The sequence below is a fragment of the Alosa pseudoharengus genome, unplaced genomic scaffold (assembly GCF_046254945.1).
Source record: "Alosa pseudoharengus isolate Yale_2024_CS ecotype anadromous, Long Island Sound unplaced genomic scaffold, YU_APseudo_1.1 YU_APseudo_1.1_scf_12, whole genome shotgun sequence".
NCBI lineage: Eukaryota > Metazoa > Chordata > Actinopteri > Clupeiformes > Clupeidae > Alosa > Alosa pseudoharengus.
Genome location: NW_027468587.1, coordinates 1,957,040 through 1,974,539, shown reverse-complemented (window position 1 = coordinate 1,974,539; position 17,500 = coordinate 1,957,040). Strand labels below are relative to the sequence as shown.

General features: G+C 43.0%; 1 protein-coding gene across 1 annotated transcript in view; it reads right to left on the bottom strand.

The window, feature by feature from the left end:
- Positions 1 to 13: 13 nt before the first annotated feature.
- The window catches only part of fam131bb (family with sequence similarity 131 member Bb), a 59,972-nt gene continuing 42,485 nt past the window's right edge, over positions 14 to 17,500 (bottom strand). The window contains exons 5-8 of the mRNA XM_076279706.1: positions 12,197 to 12,334; positions 6,737 to 7,074; positions 5,054 to 5,317; positions 14 to 3,873 (exon numbers count right to left, since the gene is read on the bottom strand). Of these exons, the coding sequence (XP_076135821.1) occupies positions 3,622 to 3,873; positions 5,054 to 5,317; positions 6,737 to 7,074; positions 12,197 to 12,334 (992 nt within the window). The 3' untranslated portion in view covers positions 14 to 3,621. The remainder of the gene's footprint in view (positions 3,874 to 5,053; positions 5,318 to 6,736; positions 7,075 to 12,196; positions 12,335 to 17,500) is intronic.

The following is a 17,500-nucleotide window of genomic DNA, read 5'->3' as shown; positions in this document are numbered from 1 at the left end:
TGGAGGGACGAGCTTCAGACGAGCATGCATAGGTAGGTATGGGTGCCACAGAAAACAATATTCCACTCACAGATATATTCAAACCAATTCACCCGCAAAAAAATTAAGTTCATGTTCGCTGATACGGCACATTTCCAAAACACATCTATTTAAAATGTATGAACCTTCTTAGGCATGTTCATGCCTGATTTGTGTACAAAAACAAATCCAAGAAGTTGTTCTGGGCGTAATTTGTTTTTCCACCAAGGGTGGATCACACAGTGACAAAGACAGAGAGACAAACAAACATTAGACAGACAAACAAATAAACAGCCACAAAGGGGACGGGAAAGGGACATACATGGACCACAAGAGATTAGAGTGAGAGTTTAAGAAAGAGCAAGAGAACACGAGAAAAATTAAGAAAAGAAAGAAAGACAACTGAAAGTAGTCATAGAGACATACATGGAGTGGTAGTCATAGAGACATACATGGAGTGGTAGTCATAGAGACATACATGGAGTGGTAGTCATAGAGACATACATGGAGTGGTAGTCCTAGAGACATACATGTGGATGGTTTGCTATTGAAAGACGCCAGTTGAATCATACAAAAAAAGCAACAGACAGAAAAACCCAGTCTGAAATCAAGTGGCTAAAACTGTAAACACATAATCCATAAACAGTAACATCCAAGGAAATACATTTGGCTTCTCATTATTAAGTTCATTCATAACATCTCTTATCTGACATAGAAAGCAATAAAAAGCCTGTGGGCTGAAGCTGCATCTCCCCGTAACTAATTCAGTGGCAAAGACAGTATTTGGTGCACTTTAACCAACTTCAATTCAAGACCATCAGTCATTTACCAGAGTTCTCTTTCTCCGCCTCTCCCTTCTCTCTCATCCCTCTCAGAGAGGAAGAATGGGAGGAGGGGGGACAGCAGCAGTGAATAGGGGGTGATATAGCTTCAGGGGAAGGCTACCTACACCACTAAAAGAGTAAAGTTTGTACAGGCTTCAAGTTTTCCCTCCTCCAAAGAATTCTGAAATCAATAAACGAACACATATCATTGGCAACAGGTATCTGTCAGCTCAACCCTGGCCTCAAGTCAAGACAGAGAAGTCCAATGTGCAACTAAAGACCACGCTTTACCTGGCTTCCTGACCAAGCGGCTCCATCAGAGCATTATAAACTATTTATTACATTTTGTGGATGTTTTTTTCTTTTTTTTTTACCTTTGTGGACAGTCTGAAGAGAGCTGATTAGTGGCCAATGGCACAACCTGTTACCATGTTACCAGCAAGTCTCACAGGAAGTGAAGTCATGATTACAATGCTCGTGAGGAGCAGCAGCCCTAGGAGGCGGCTCAGGGAAAATGTGATCAGAAACATAGACAGGAAATAGAACTGGGCTTCACGTCTGCCCGGTGCCTCGAGCCGTTGCCATGACTACTGTGTGACCAACAATATGCACTCCAACAAACAGGAGGAGGGGAACCTACAATTCCGTAGAAAAATAAACATTGTCCCAACATTGCATAAATAATCAATCAATAAATAAATTCATCGAAGTCAATAAACCTCAGAAGTAGGTTATTATAAGCATTATTTGTTTGTTTTTCTCCCCCTCAGAATTGTACACACAATCATCAAAAAGGTGAAAAGAAAATCGTCTCCAAAGAAAGATTCACAATCTCATGATGATCCGTGACTCATGCAGATTTGTCTGGGTGCCCTAAAGCGATCTTTTCTTGTCCACTGCAAATGCACACGCTCCCCGCAACACACTTGCACATGCGAAACAGGAAGACATCTACTCACTTCTGAGTCACTTGGCCTGAGTTGTACACAAGGTCGCGGGACGTCCTGTACCGAGGTCAGTCCACCCGCACCCCCAGGTCCACTCTGAGGGGCGCTCAAAGCCGCACAGATATTCCAGTGTTGTCCACTCCAAGCATTGTGATATTTACATGTCCCATGTTTGCCCCAGTGTACATCCCCACCTCCAGAACAGTGCCGCTGTGAAATAAACCCATTAGCTGGTTGTCCAGGGAAAACAACTCGTATGCTCCAAAAAAGGAATTTGAGATTTAGTTGGTTAGTACAAAAATAAATGAATTAGTCCTGTGGCTGAAAATGTGAATGGGATTTGTATTTACATGGGTCCAGGTGTGGCCAGGTGACCATGGATGAGCTGAAGCCTGGAATCACAGGCTCAAAAGCATGTCTGTTGTGACATTTCCTCCTATTGAAGTCATGGTGATCTCCACCATATTGTTCCAGTTGATGCGCTATTCCTGAAAGACCAGAGTCACCAGGCCGTCTTCAAGACATACCGTGAATACATATGTACTGTATGTTAAACTATAATAACCTCTTATAAGAATTCCACTGTCACTGAAATCTGTCTCTGAAACATTCTGTAAGCTCTCCAGGCCATTCTTTAGAACACCCCTCCTCTATCCTGACAATGCATTTTATGTGAGTGTTCGTTTTGAGGCAACTCAGCTCTGGCGGCCATATTGAGTGCAAAGGTAAGCCTGTTTTCTGCCTATTTTAATCTATACGACTTCCTGCCAGAGAATCTCAGCTCACTCATCCTGGGATTCAGTGCAAAACTCTATACAGTGTTCTTAGCACACCATGAGACACGAGCAGACCGCATGCATACCACAAGACAGAATAGGAAGCACTCGAGGATACAATGCAATACTGTGCAGCAGTGTTTATGTGGATTTGTGTGTGCCTTCGTCAAGGGTTCTGCCGTTTTATTTCAAACCTTATGCTTGGTTTAGTGACAACCAGGAGAGAGGGACCACATCTTTTTATTTTTCTAAAAGAAAAGGGGCCCCTGTGTATTGAAGTAGCATCAAATTAAATCTATTAAAATAAAGACTTATTAATATTGATGTATAACAGGATATCCAAGGCATCTGTAAAACTCAGTGAAGAATCCCAGAGCATACACAGGCACAGATTATGTGTCTGTTTTAAAGAAAGTACACGCACATCTGTTTATCCTCACAGAGAGCATAAATTGGGGTCATTACTTTTGTTTATTACTTTTGTTAGGTGGGAATTGGCCTTTAATTCTATGCCTGATTTCAATCTCTTACATTTTCATAAGATTATTTGACCTGGGGGAGAGAAATAAATCTGATGTCTTCTTATGGTTCATGTATCTTACAGTTGTATATATTTATATATATGTTTTTGTAGTTTTTTGCTTTAGTAGAAAATTATTATTGTTTCTGACATATCTTATTACTAGATACCGTTAATATTTCATAAGACGTGAGATTACAGTCACTTCCCCATTAAAAGCATGCAAGACCTCAGTCATTTTATAACTCTCTCTCTCTCTCTCTCTTTCTCTCTCATTCTCTCTTCCAGTTGACTCTTCCCTTCAGCCCCATGGAGTTATTTAGGGATATAAGAAAAAAACTAAGAAAAAAAAGAAAATTACAATTAAAAAACAATTCATATTTCTCTTCGTATTAGCTCATCAACCTGCCACTTTAAAGTCCATTATGCCATGTCTCCGTTTCCAAGACCAAAGTGTGTAATACCTGAAAATCAAAGGGTTAGTTGGTTGGTAACTGGATACATCCCTCTAAAAGTCCTCCATTCACACCTGTTAGTCAATTGGTGCTTAAGGGCGTGGCTGATGACCCCTCCATCTCTTGCTGTTTCTCCTCCAGCATTTCGATGACAGAGGGGGTGACATCAGAGGCTTTGCGCTCCGTGACCTGTCCTGGACTGCTGCCACCAGTGGGCGGAGTCCCGTGTGCGCCGTGTGCTGGGCTGCTGCCTCCAGTGGGCGGGGTTCTGTGCGCAGGGGAGGGGCTAAGAGTGACGGACTCAGGCTCCAAGCACAGCGTTACTTCTTCTTCCTGTGGAAACAGAGATTCTCAATCAGGCTGGTGACAATCTCTTTCTCTCTCTCTCTCTCTCACACACACACACACACACACAGATACACACATACCTGTGACAGTGACGACTAGTTAAATAGACCAGTATACACTCACAGACATAAACTTTCATGCCCAAACTTTCATGCTCACTTGATCAAGGAGTGACTACCAATGCACACAGACATTCTGGCACACATTACATTATATTTCCCAATAAGCAGACAGATCTTATTGCAAAGACACCTGAGTAGATGATTGTGTGTGTGTGTGTGTGTGTGTGTGTGTGTGTGTGTGTGTGTGTGAGTGTGTGTGTGTGTGTGTGTGAGTGTGTGTGTGTGTGTGTGTGTGTGTGGGGGGGGGGTGCTTACACATGCATTGTGACCTTTACTTCTCAGTAAGAGCTATGCGTATGTTTTGTCTAGCCTTTCCCTTGTGGGTGTGTGTGTATGTGAGTTTATGTGTGTGTGTGAGAGTGTGTGCGCATACTGTATGAGTGTGTGTGTGTGTGTGTGTGTGTGTGTGTGTCTGGTCCCTAAACAGCAGCTGAGCGCTTGTGTTGTGAGCGTCTCGCGTCTTGAGGCCCATGGCCCCCTTGCTGCTCTTGGTTGGCTGATTAAGAGCATGAATGGTGACAAGTGACCGCTCATTGGCTGATTAAGAGCATGAATGGTGACAAGTGACCGCTTAGCCCATGTTGTGTGCCAGTGCCTAATAAATTGATGTTTCCTGGTCATTAGCAAAATAAAACTCTTGTCATTGATTAAATATGTATCACCAAATATGGTCTTTCATTTCACAATACTCAAAACATCTGTGTTTTGTTTGGGAACTTGGAATGCAAATGTGGTTTGTGTATAAAATTAAAAAAATTGCTGTATTTGAACATATTTGATGCATTTGTCTCAATTTTCTGTATTTGAACATATTTGATGCATTTGTCTTAACTTCTGCTCTGTCCGCTATGTTGCAAGTCTTTATTCTCTCTATAATGCATTAGTTTTATTGTCAACATCTTTACAACTTACTGAATGTCCAATATCATTATCACCAAATGAATGAATTTCAGATGAAAATGTCTCTGTTAATCAATGGCAGACTCCTCCATTATCAGCATGGGAACAGCTTATCCATTGTGACCCTTGACCCCACAACCCACCTTGACCTCTTCCTCCTCTTGCGTCTCCAGCAAAGGCGAGTGCTCTTTCACTATGTCCTCTGCAGTCGGCACGTTTAGGCCGCCCTCTGAGGCGGTGGCCACACCCACAAACCCTCCCACCTCTGACTGATAGGCCTCCATATGGCCCGCCCCCCATAAGTCCACCAGTGGCGGGTGGTGTGTGGGTGGCTGCAAGCTATGGATGGTGCTGTTGGGCGTGGCTTGCAGTGAGTGAGAGGTGCTGTGTAGCCTCTGTTCTAGGGACTGAGAAATCAGAAGGGAAACAGGGGGTGACGATGCATTGCACAGGGAATGCATTCATTATGAATTATATCATTCTGCTGGGATAACCACATGGAACACTCACTACTTGAAAAAACATACATACTATATAATAGGAGCTACTCTTTAATGTATTTTACAATATTGTATTGCTCCATGACCCTGCATAGGGCATCTTTCTTTAGGATATTGCTTTAGGGACCTGTTAGATATGTTGTACAAAATAATAGATGCATAATAATTCATAATGTGTATACTGTAGGTGAAGCAAGGTTTGGCAAGTGCATAGGATGAAACACATCACAAAAGCTATCATTGTCTCTGATAGGAGGTCGCATAGCTGAGTTGAGAACATAAACGTGCAAATCCTCAGGGCCTAAGAGTGAACCACAACAGATGTAATAAGAGGAAACAGCACACCCATACAATTCATTTGTATGCATCACACTGTTTGCAAATGGTATGCACTTCACAAAATGACTTTGCATGGTCTAATGATGCCATCGTTCACTGATCTTAACTTCTCATGAAAGATTATACAAATATAAAGTATTTTAAAGAAAGTTGAATTGCTTAGAAAAAAACTATATTGCCCTAATTATGGCCCAAATGTTACTGTTTTTCTTGGCTCAACAACTTCTATTCTTTCAGAGCTAACACAGCTCCTATTCAAATGGAGTAGAGAAAAAACAGTTAGATGCTGTAAGCTACAATTATTTTAAAGCCTTAATCAGTATGGTACTTGTGATCATACAAAAAGTCATTTGTTGCATATTATTTGCATGCAATCTCTTAACGTCACATCTGTTACTATTGAAAGTGGATAAGTGGTTCAAATCAGCTAGTAATAGAGGCAGCTACATTGAGGTGAGTGTGGCAAAGCTCGGCTAGTGTGTCCAGTGGGTATAGGCTGTAGTCTTAATCATCACTCCAATCAACTAATAACAATGCAGCTAAATGTTTCTAGCTCAGTGGGCTACTTAAGAGTCAAAATCACTTCAGACAGCACAGCAGCGGTTTACACTCTCTATGAACTGTCCAACTACATACACCTGTAGTTCTCTCATTCTCCAAGGCCACCATGTGATGGAGGCTACATTGATGGAGGTTACTGAGTTAAACAGGGCCTATACTCTGGAGCAGGTGTAGAGATCTCTTTATGTTCAAAGTTGCTGCTGATGGAGCTTTGAGACCTTAAAAACTGTTGATCTTAAAAGCTGTTGATCTTGAAAGCTGTTGATCTTAAAAGCCCAATCCCTGCTGCTGGTGCAAAAGGACTCACTCTCTGCTGCTGCTACTGGCACTGCAGTTACCTTTGAGCAAGTTGAGCCTTTTGTGGGTTGAGGCAGCTGTGGCTGCTTGTGTTGCAGTGGTTTATGGGATTTGTAGTTTGATCCGTACCTGGTACTGTAGCAGCTGTTGTTGCTGGTAGTGTTGTAACTGCTGCAGCTGCTGGATCTGCTGGCAGATCTGCTGACTCTGCTGCAGGGCAAGTTGCTGCTGCTGCTGCTGTGACAGGAAGTGGGTAGCAGCAGCATTGCCCTCATAGCCTCCCTCACTGGAAGGCCCGCCCGCCATCACGTACGAGCCAGCGGCGGGCGAGGCAGCGGCGGGCGAGGCCATGCCAGAGGGCTCGTTGCTGATTGGCTCCCAGGCGTCCGAGGAGGAGATGCAGTAGTGGCCTTGCGATACGTACGTGTGGGGCCACACTTCTGCAGAGGAGTGGTGCAGGATCTGATCTGGAGGCCAACCACACACAACAAGACATCTGTAAGGTGATGGCACACCTGGGGCAACACCTGGGGCAACACCTGGGGCAACCTTTTGAGCAATGTTGTTGGGCACAGTGGGCAGTATTTGCCAGGTTTGGTAAACAAACAAGGAATTTGACTCTCTCAGCACTCCAGCACTCACTTCACATTATGTGAGCAGCCACGAGAAAACCAGCAGCAAGTCTCCCGAGAGGCATTTTGAGTTATTTACAGATTCTGACAGTATTTCAAGAAGTTGTGTTGTCAAGTGTGGCCGTTTGACAACACAATGGTGCTCATTTGCATCTCATTCAGATAAGCACGACCCCCTACACTCAGTGACAGTGACAGATGTCTCTCAGTGACATCTGGTATCTGTTAGCCTGTAAGGCAGAAAGTTTTGTAGTGGTTTGAACAATGCTTATCAAAAGCAGTTCTCATGTAATTAATGTTGATGTAGTGTTATTTCCCTTACACACTTTAGTGGACTGATAAAAAAAACCCTGAATATCATTCATTAATACACAAGATAAGGTGTTACAATCCCTTGTGCCCTAATCCAAGGTATAAACCACATCTACACCTCTACAACCACATCCGTGTAACACTCTGTAAAGCGCCATGAGACATGTGTATTGTTTTGGTGCTCTATAAGTGAAATTACATTTCTGAGCGTCACCAGAGTGATTGCTTGGGGACAGAAGCGGAAGTAAGGCGGCTGGTTTTGGCGAACAGTGCCCTGTATCGCCTGCCAGAGGGAAGGAGGTTGACCAGTTAGTGACCAGGATGTGAGCAAGATAGCTCCTTAACATGTGCCCCCTTTTTTTTATTACTTTTTCATTTGGAATCTCTGCATTTGTCACACAAAGGGACCAAATTTAAAAGGCAGGCAAAGTGCATGAGCTCTGAGCATGAGATACATCAATTATATTGCACACATTGTACACATGTTGTTAATTAAGCAAATTGATTTTGCTATGTTTTTCATTTATGATTAAATTAGCTTAACTTTGCAATTTGTCCATCATTCACATTAGGCCCCAAAGTGAAGTGATAGAAAGAGTAACATGGTGTTTTCTCTTTGAGGTAGAGGCTGGTGGTGGAGACTAAATAAAGAAACTTGTCCACTTCAAAAACTCCCAGTCTGGCATGTCAGCTCACCCACTCAACCCAGATATCGGGCTTCACACGTTTATTCTGTCTTCCTGTTGCCTGACATGTGACTCTGTAGCCCACCAGCACAACACCAGCACAACTCTGCAGCCCACCAGCACAACTCTGCAGCCCACCAGCACAACACCAGCACAACTCTGCAGCCCACCAGCACAACTCTGCAGCCCACCAGCACAACTCTGTAGCCCACCAGCACAACACCAGCACAACTCTGCAGCCCACCAGCACAACACCAGCACAACTCTGCAGCCCACCAGCACGACCAGCACAACTCTGCAACCCACCAGCACGACCAGCACAACTCTGCAGCCCACCAGCGTGGAGGTGACCTGTGGCTCTGCAGCCCACCCCAGGAGGTGTGTGGGGAGGTGTGAGGTGTGTGGGGAGGTGTATGGGGGGGTGTGTGTGGGGGGGTGTGTGGGGAGGTGTGTGCGGGGGGTGTGGGGAGGTGTATGGGGGGGTGTGTGGGGGTGTGTGTGGGGGGGGGTGTGGGGAGGTGTGAGGTGTGTGGGGAGGTGTATGGGGGGGTGTGTGGGGGTGTGTGTGGGGGGGTGTGTGGGGAGGTGTGTGGGGGGGGTGTGGGGAGGTGTGAGGTGTGTGGGGAGGTGTATGGGGGGGTGTGTGGGGGTGTGTGTGGGGGTGTGTGTGGAGGGGTGTGTGTGGGGGGCGGCGGGCGGGGATGGTGAAACTGGCAGCAAGCCGAGCCCACTGACTCATCACGGGACGCATTAAGGGCAGATAACTAACGAGCGCAACTGCGGTTAGATCTTCTCCCAGCGGCCGGAGGGGTGGAGACCCAGGGTGCTCGCTGCTCTGAGTCGCTCTGGATGCGCCGTGGGGGTGGAGTCTGAAATCAAGCCTCTGAGGAGATTTTGTTTTGTATTAGTACACTATGACAAATGCTCCTCTCGGAGATGTGCGCTGTACTTCATAATGATGCCTGCACAAACAGCAGTATCATTTGATTGCTTGCCTTGTTGGGAGACATTTCATGGATTTTATGACTGTTGTGAACACTATGGAAATACTTGTTTTTCTCCAAATTGCTGACTTTAATGCGACGCAACACATTATGAGCCCTGTTGCTTTGAGTCAAATTAGTATAATATCATTTGAGTATAATATTTCTCTTTTAGTATACTTTCTTACTCTCTCTCTCTCTCTCTCTCTCTCTATTTTTGTAATGTCCGACCTTTATGACTCTCAGTGGCAGACTGTGTTTCACTAATGAACAAAAGTCCAACCAGTGACGTGACTGACAGGGCTCTCAATCTTGAGTCACGTTCCTTTTTGCACCACTGCATATTCCACTCTAGCTTCTTATTTATTTCATCACAGCCTCATAAAACATCCTGTAGCCATCCTGGCATCACCTCTTGACATACGACAGCCATTCTGGGAGAGCGAACCCGAGATTAATTGCGAGAATTTGTTGGAGTGTGTAGTCGCATCGTTCTGTGAAGTTTATAAACAGAGACTGCCTGAGATGAGGGAATGAGCTAAATCAAGATTATTTGGTGGCAAATCTGCGCACCGTAACTGCCAGAGTTGCTACGGAATTATGACGTGATGGCGGTGCCTTGAGATCCAGCGTGTGATTGGGCAGAGGAGCACGAGGTCGTGTGATTGGGCAGAGGAGCACCGCGTCGTGTGATTGGGCAGAGGAGCACAAGGTCGTGTGATTGGGCAGAGGAGCACCGCGTCGTGTGATTGGGCAGAGGAGCACAAGGTCGTGTGATTGGGCAGAGCATGGGGTCGTGTGATTGGGCAGAGCATGGGGTCGTGTGCAACACCTTTGAGTGCTTCTAGAGGAGTGTTCACCACTTAATCTTACAAATAGCAATTCTGAGGTGGTGGGAAGGAAATGTAGGATGCAGTTAGATACAGCAGAGGAAATATATGAGTATTCTGTAATGGATGTCAATTATATCTTCATAATGAGAAATATTACCAGTTTCACCAGAGAACAGTTGTTGTAATATATGCTTGCATATTTAGCAGAATATTATGTCCTCTTATTATTAAACACATATTTTTCATCGAGTACTGTGCTATCTGTCTTGTTTCATGAAACGTCGTTACAAGGAAGCTGACTATGTTGACGCCGTTCAGGATTATGAAACAGTGCGGAATAATAATAACCAATGGTACTATTTATAAAGTTGAAATCCCTCGTCTTTGGTTCCCTCAGGTCATGGTTGTGAATGTAAAACAAGCTCTCAGTGTGCTAATGCCCCCCGGCGACCAGAAATGAGATCCTTTGTTTACAGAGTAAAATGGCACACTAAGCCTCTCCCTGCCTGTCTCACACACACACACACACACACACACACACACATACTGTCCCTGTTCTCTGTCCCATAAACACACACACACTGTGACCTTGGTTCATTTGGAGATGCAGGAGGTATTTCTGAAGAGAGGTTCAAAGTATTTCATAGCTCAAGGTATTCGTCAAACATGGATACAGTATAATTCTTATAAACGCCAGTTAAACCCTAATACAGAGAGGTCAGGTCAAGGACAAATTTGGCAGCTATTCAATATCATCATCCTATTCTTATTTGTGTCAATAAAGCATTCAAGAAGATATGGTTGCTAACACTGAGAATGACCAGATAAAGAATTAATACCGTATATTATGATATAATACCAAGTGATCATGGGAAATGTAGTTTTAGAGTACCTCTACTGGTGATGCTCTCCTGTGGTAAGGCTGAGTTCTGACTAAGTGATCATGGGAAATGTAGTTTTAGAGTACCTCTACTAGTGATGCTCTCCTGTCAGTAGGGGTTAAGTCATTGAGAGACCTCAGACCCATTAGACCAGCCTCAGACGAGTCCAGGAAGTGACGTCAATTCCGGAAATAAGTACATAATTTACTTTAATCTTTATGGAGAATACAACTGGAAAAAATGTGTTTTCTTTTACAGTTCATGGAAAAATAGTCACATTAGGTAGAAGCTTTTTATTATTATTCGTAATTCACATTTATTTATTAAATAATCGATCGCGACTGACTGTCCACGAGATCTGCCAGTCAGCTGGAAGGAGCTCGTGATTCACGCATAGGGACTCACGGCTAGGCTACTGTGTGACATCTCTCTACTGGTGATGGGATATGATGACTTAACTCCCTCTCCTTAATTTCTAACTACTTTTATCTGCAGTATCACTGAGTGCAGCTGTCTGGCGCCCCTATGTTATGATGCACTTCCTGCGACGCGATCATTCGTCTCTAAATTACTTAACTCCCTCTCCTCAGCCTTACCACAGGAGAGCATCACCAGTAGAGAGATGTCACACAGTAGCCTAGCCTACAGAAAACACTTAATTGATGGGATATAATGATAACTTGTATGCCTACAATGGTTTATTAAACATCATAGTCATTTATTTAGTCAGTCATCATGTTCATGTTAATGAATAGGAAGGACACCTGAACGATAGCCATAAACCAAAATTTCGCGCAGTATCTGCCGTGAGTCCCTATGCGTGAATCACGAGCTCCTTCCAGCTGACTGGCAGATCTCATGGACAGTCAGTCGCGATCAATTATTTAATAAATAAATGTGAATTACGAATAATAATAAAAAGCTTCTACCTAATGAACTGTAAAAGAAAGCTTCTACCCATGAACTGTAAAAGAAAACACATTTTTTCCAGCTGTATTCTCCATAAAGAGTAAAGTAAATTATGTACTTATTTCCGGAATTGACGTCACTTCCTGGACTCGTCTGAGGCTGGTCTAACGGGTCTGAGGTCTCTCAATGACTTAACCCCTACTGAGGCTGAGTTCTGACTAAGTGATCATAGGAAATATAGTTTTAGAGTGATCATGGGAAATGTAGTTTTAGAGTACCTCTACTGGTGATGCTCTCCTGTGGTAAGGCTGAGTTCTGACTAAGGGATCATGGGAAATGTAGTTTTAGAGTACCTCTACTGGTGATGCTCTCCTGATTGGCCTCGCTCAGGTGGGCCACACTGCCCTGATTGGAGCCTGCACTCATGCTTTCATCCATCGACGTCCACGCCAGGAGCGTCGCCTCGGAGATGGCAAACTGCTGCAGGACTCCTGCAAGGTCAAAGGTCAGAGACAAAGGCTTTAAGGTTAGGGTAGTTGTCATGGTCACCTGAGGACTGAATAAGAGGAAGAGGAATGCTCCCAGAAATCAGTATTTCATAACCAACCCCTTTCATAATATGATACTGCTTCCGGTTTTCATAATATGAATCTGCTTCCGGTTCAGACAATGGCTTTCCACTGCTCTTTATGTTTAAGATATTTTTAATATCATTATAAGGACAAAGATCTACTCTTACTTCATCCCTCAGCAAACACCTCTTCAGACACAATATCATAAATAAATCATGCTAGAGTATCACAGAGCCTCAAAGCTCAGACGAGTTTGCATGAATAACTCATGATAGAGAATTGAATTCATATTCTGATGAGCTGCTGAGCCCGCTGGATCATCAGAGGCACTTTATGGACCAGAGCCCATAAAGCTCTCCACTCCTCACTCATACATTACACTCTGGAGCCGGGCTCTGGCAGACGTAATATGTTTTTGGAGCAGGCACTCATCAGGGCAGCAAAATCTTTAACAGGGGGGCCCTAAATGAGTAGGCACGCCGTAGGAGGCATCCCTAACAGTGACATTCACGACTTTGTTAGAACTAATTTGAAAACACATATCCTGTGGTGAGAGAGAGAGAGACAGAGAGAGAGAGACAGGGAGAGAGAGAGAGGGAGAGAGAGAGAGAGAGACAGAGAGAGAGAGACAGAGAGAGAGACAGGGAGAGAGAGAGAGAGAGAGAGAGAGAGAGAGAGAGAGTACTCCAAGTGTAATTTTGGAAAGTTTTTTTTTCTTCAGCAAAACACTTCCTTTCATCTACATTACTCCATAGAGGCATATTGAGGGCCACTCATCTACATTACTCATTTAGGGGGCAGCTGTGGCCTACTAGTTTGCGTTTCGGACTTGTAACTGGAGGGTTGCGGGTTCGAACCCCGACCAGTAGGAATGGCTGAAGTGCCCTTGAGCAAGGCACCTAACCCCTCACTGCTCCCCGAGCGCCGCTGTAGCAGGCATCTCACTGCGCCGGGATTAGTGTGTGCTTCACCTCACTGTGTGTTCACTGTGTGCTGAGTGTGTTTCACTAATTCACAAATTGGGATAAATGCAGAGACCAAATTTCCCTCACGGGATCAAAAGAGAATATATACTTATACTTATACTCCATATAGGCAGGCATATTGAGGGCGACTCATCTACATTACTCCATAGAGGCATATTGAGGGCGACTCTGTCAGAGAGCTGGTTTAGTTATTAATTTTTTTAAAAAAAATGTTATTTTAGCTATTCCCATGCATTCATCTTTGAAACCTGATCACTTTGGATCATGGACTTTTCTAGAGCACAAAGGGGTCTGCAGTAGCAAAAACAACAACAAAGATCCACCATGCCCAAACACCGTCTCTTTTGTACAATTACATAACTCTTGTAAGTCAAGATTCAAAGCAGTTCTATTTTTAGCAACCAAAACTACCCACTGACTGCAACAATAAGCATGAGTCTACTCCACCACCAGTGTTGGGCAAGTTACTTCAAAATCGTAATGTACTATGCATTACTTATTACTGTCATTTCAAAGTAATTTGTTACATTATAATATTACTGTCTCTGAATTGTAAGGCATTACACTACTATTGCATTACTTTTAAGTTACTTTCACCAAAATATCTAGAAATATGGATTTGCCATTCTAAATGCAGTTTATTACGCTCAATGCAGCTTGCTCTTCCAATGGAGGGAGATGTGGTAAGGCAACAGTAGAATGCAATAGGCGCAGTGCTCATAATGCAATACAAGGAACAATCATAGTCAGAATTTTGTTAAAAACCGACAAAAGGTCAAAGTCTGGTAAATTGTGATAGAAATACTGTAACTTTAAGGCCTAGGCCTACTCATTAAAATCAATAGAGAGCCTACTATATTGTAAATCAAAGCTTAAAGGAACCGTATGTAAGATTGTGGCCAAAACGGGTACTACAATCACTTTCAAATTACTGTAGAGCGGTGTATCCCCTTCCCCTCCCCTCTGACTGGCAGAGTTGGCAACCGGATGACGAAACACTACTGACTTTGTGATTAGTAGATAGGTGGAGGGTGGCGCATTAGGCCAAAACACAACATGACAACATCAACATCAGTTGAGGGCTGCAACTTCACTTTTTAAATGACAATATCCTGGCCAGACTACTGTTGTCAGTGATATAAGTATTTGAAATGAACATGATTTCTTAATGTCTAGTGACATATCAGGGCAATTGTATGATTAATTGAAATACAATTTTTACATACGGTTCCTTTAATAAAGACATGTCAAGATGGTGGCCTGCTGGCCATTTCGGTGCCCTAAGTGAGTGGCTTTGAGTGAGTGACATTTAAATGATAACTCAAACACCTAAAGTAAAATAAAAGGCCTATTATTTACAGACCATTACTGTGTATTTTTAAACATTCATTTCTGAAGAAATGCTGTTTTACTTATAAATGGTGCACTGTCACTTTAAGACCATTGATCTTTACGTTGTCATAATGCCCTTTTGCCAGCTCTTGTTTACAAGCCTTATTTGTTTGAGTTACATTGATAGCACAATATTAACAATAATATGCACAATGTTAAGTTGTTTTAAGCAACCTTCATTGCTTTGGAAATGGAAGTATGCAATGACATGTTGCTTCACATTTCGTTTTGCGAATACAAGTGAATTATGAGCCTGGTATCCACCTAGCTATCTGAATGGAATGCGTTTCAGTCGACTCAGCATATCATGTGCTTCGTGTAGCCTAAATGCTTGGAAAACGAATGATTGAAGACCCACCAATTCTAGTACTACGTGGTGATTGAGAGAACCCAAAAGGTATCAAACTTGCATGTAACATCATGTTAGTGCATTTTGACATTGTAAACGTTATTGACGCAGTTTGCAGTAAAGCTACTATTCATTGGTTACATTTGGGTGCCCCCTCTGTCCTTTGGTGCCCAACGCAAGTGCGTGATGCGCGTGGTGGGAGCGGTGGCACTGCCAGGCTACACAATCTTTTTCTGCATTTCTATCCCTTTATTCTCTTCAATTTAAGTTCACAGCACAAAGCTGACATGCACAGCATAGTTTGTGTTTTATCAAGAATCAAAAAGATTAGCGTGGCACTACTTTAGATGTTTCATTAATTTACTTGTGCTATTTCGCGAGCTGAGAGATCTTTCGGTTTCGCACACAAAGTGCACTAACTATTATGTTCTTCATAGCCTTGTCTCTGACAAGCTGAAAATAATGAGCGTAGGCTTATGTCCATCCCGCAAATAGAGTCCGCCTGCGAGTCTGCTGCAGCCACAGTCATATTCAACCAGTATCAGGAGATAACGTTCTACTATTTTGCGCGGATTTTTTCTCCTCTGTTGTTCTCGCGTGGTGTTTGCGAATATGTATCAAAACAAAACAAGCGCTTAATTTTGGGGTAAACTGCATTGTAACGCGCGTTACTGAAGTTAGTACCGAGTAAATATTACCCAATTTTTTTTTTGTAATGCCTTACATTACCGCGTTACCGCAAACAGCAATATATTACAGTAATTACATTACTTTTGTAACGCATTACTCCCAACACTGTCCACCACAACATGCAGTCCCATCCCATGATAATCCGATCCAGGCTTTCCGTTTCACTGTGGTTGCAGCACGGGGGGGGGGGGGGGGAGATGACAGCAGCAGCAGCAGCACCCATCAAAACATGGAGCAGAGTCTGGCAACCCCCACAGGACCCCGTACACACTTCCCACAACCCCCACAGGACCCCATACACACTTCCCACCACCCCCACAGTGAAAGAGCTCTCTCTCTCTCTCTCTCAATTCAATTCAATTCAATTCAATAATGCTTTATTGGCATGACATGCTCACTTATATTGCCAAAGCAGTTATACAATAAATCTTAACACATACATGTCAGTAGATTTTCATAAGAATAAAATAAATAGGTAAAAGTAAAATAAAATGCAGTGTATGATGCAGTGTGTGTGTGTGTGTGTGTGTGTGTGTGTGTGTGTGTGTGTGTGTGTGTGTGTGTGTGTGTGTTTATTTGTCGATATAGGTCACTCATTGTCCCTCAGATTGTGGCATGTTGATACATACTGGGCAGCAAGATATGCTTTATCTCCTTCTCCTAATAGTATCTTTAATTTTGATATGTCATTAAGTTTATTAAAATTAGGAATTTCTGAGTTAAATTTGTTGAAGAAAAGGTTTCTTGTTTGATCAAAGGATGTACATTGTAGAAGGAAGTGCATCTCTGTCTCGACCTCACCTGTCATGCAGTAACCACATATTCTGTGTTCTTTTGGTTGCCATGATTTTCTGAGTCTTCCTTTTTCGATTTCCAATTTGTGGTCACTTAGCCTGTACTTGGTAAGGGTCAGTCTCTGTTTTCTATCTCTGACAGTATTAAGATATTCTGCTAATTTATATTCTCGGTTTAGGGCCAGATAGCATTGTAATCTGCTTTGATTTTTAGTTTCTTTTTTCCAATATTCCAAATAGGATTCTTTACATTGTTTCATAATTTGGTTTACTCTGATTGGTTTTTGGAAATCAGTGTTGTTGTGAGACTGATCAGAGTGGGTGTGTGGCAAGGCAACTCTGCAACAACTGATGTAGGGGACTTTTTTCTGGGTTCAGCTCTTGGGTTTGGAGGGCTTTAGAATGAAGGGTGTCTACCTAATTCTGCTCTACATGCATTTGTTGGTGTTTTTCTCTGTACTTGTAGAATGTATCTGCAGAACTCAGCATGTAGAGATTCTATTGTGTGTTTGTTCCAGTGAGTATAGCTATGATGACTGAGTGGACCCCATACTTCACTACCCTACAGCGCAATGGGCTGGATGACACTATCAAATATCAGATTTTAATTGGAATTTGGAGATTATAAAATTTTCTTTTAATTGCATTTAGGGCTCTTCGAGCTTTTTCCTTTAGTGCATTCACTGCCATGTTAAAACTCCCTGATGCTGTCATTGTTATACCTAGGTAGGTATAGCTCATGGTGTGGGGAATGATAGAATTGTTTATTTTAAATTGGTGTTTGTTTTCTTGGCATTTGGGGCGTTTTTGGAAAATCATTACATTTGTTTTGTCTAGGTTTATCTCTAGGGCCCAGGTCTTACAGTACTTTTCT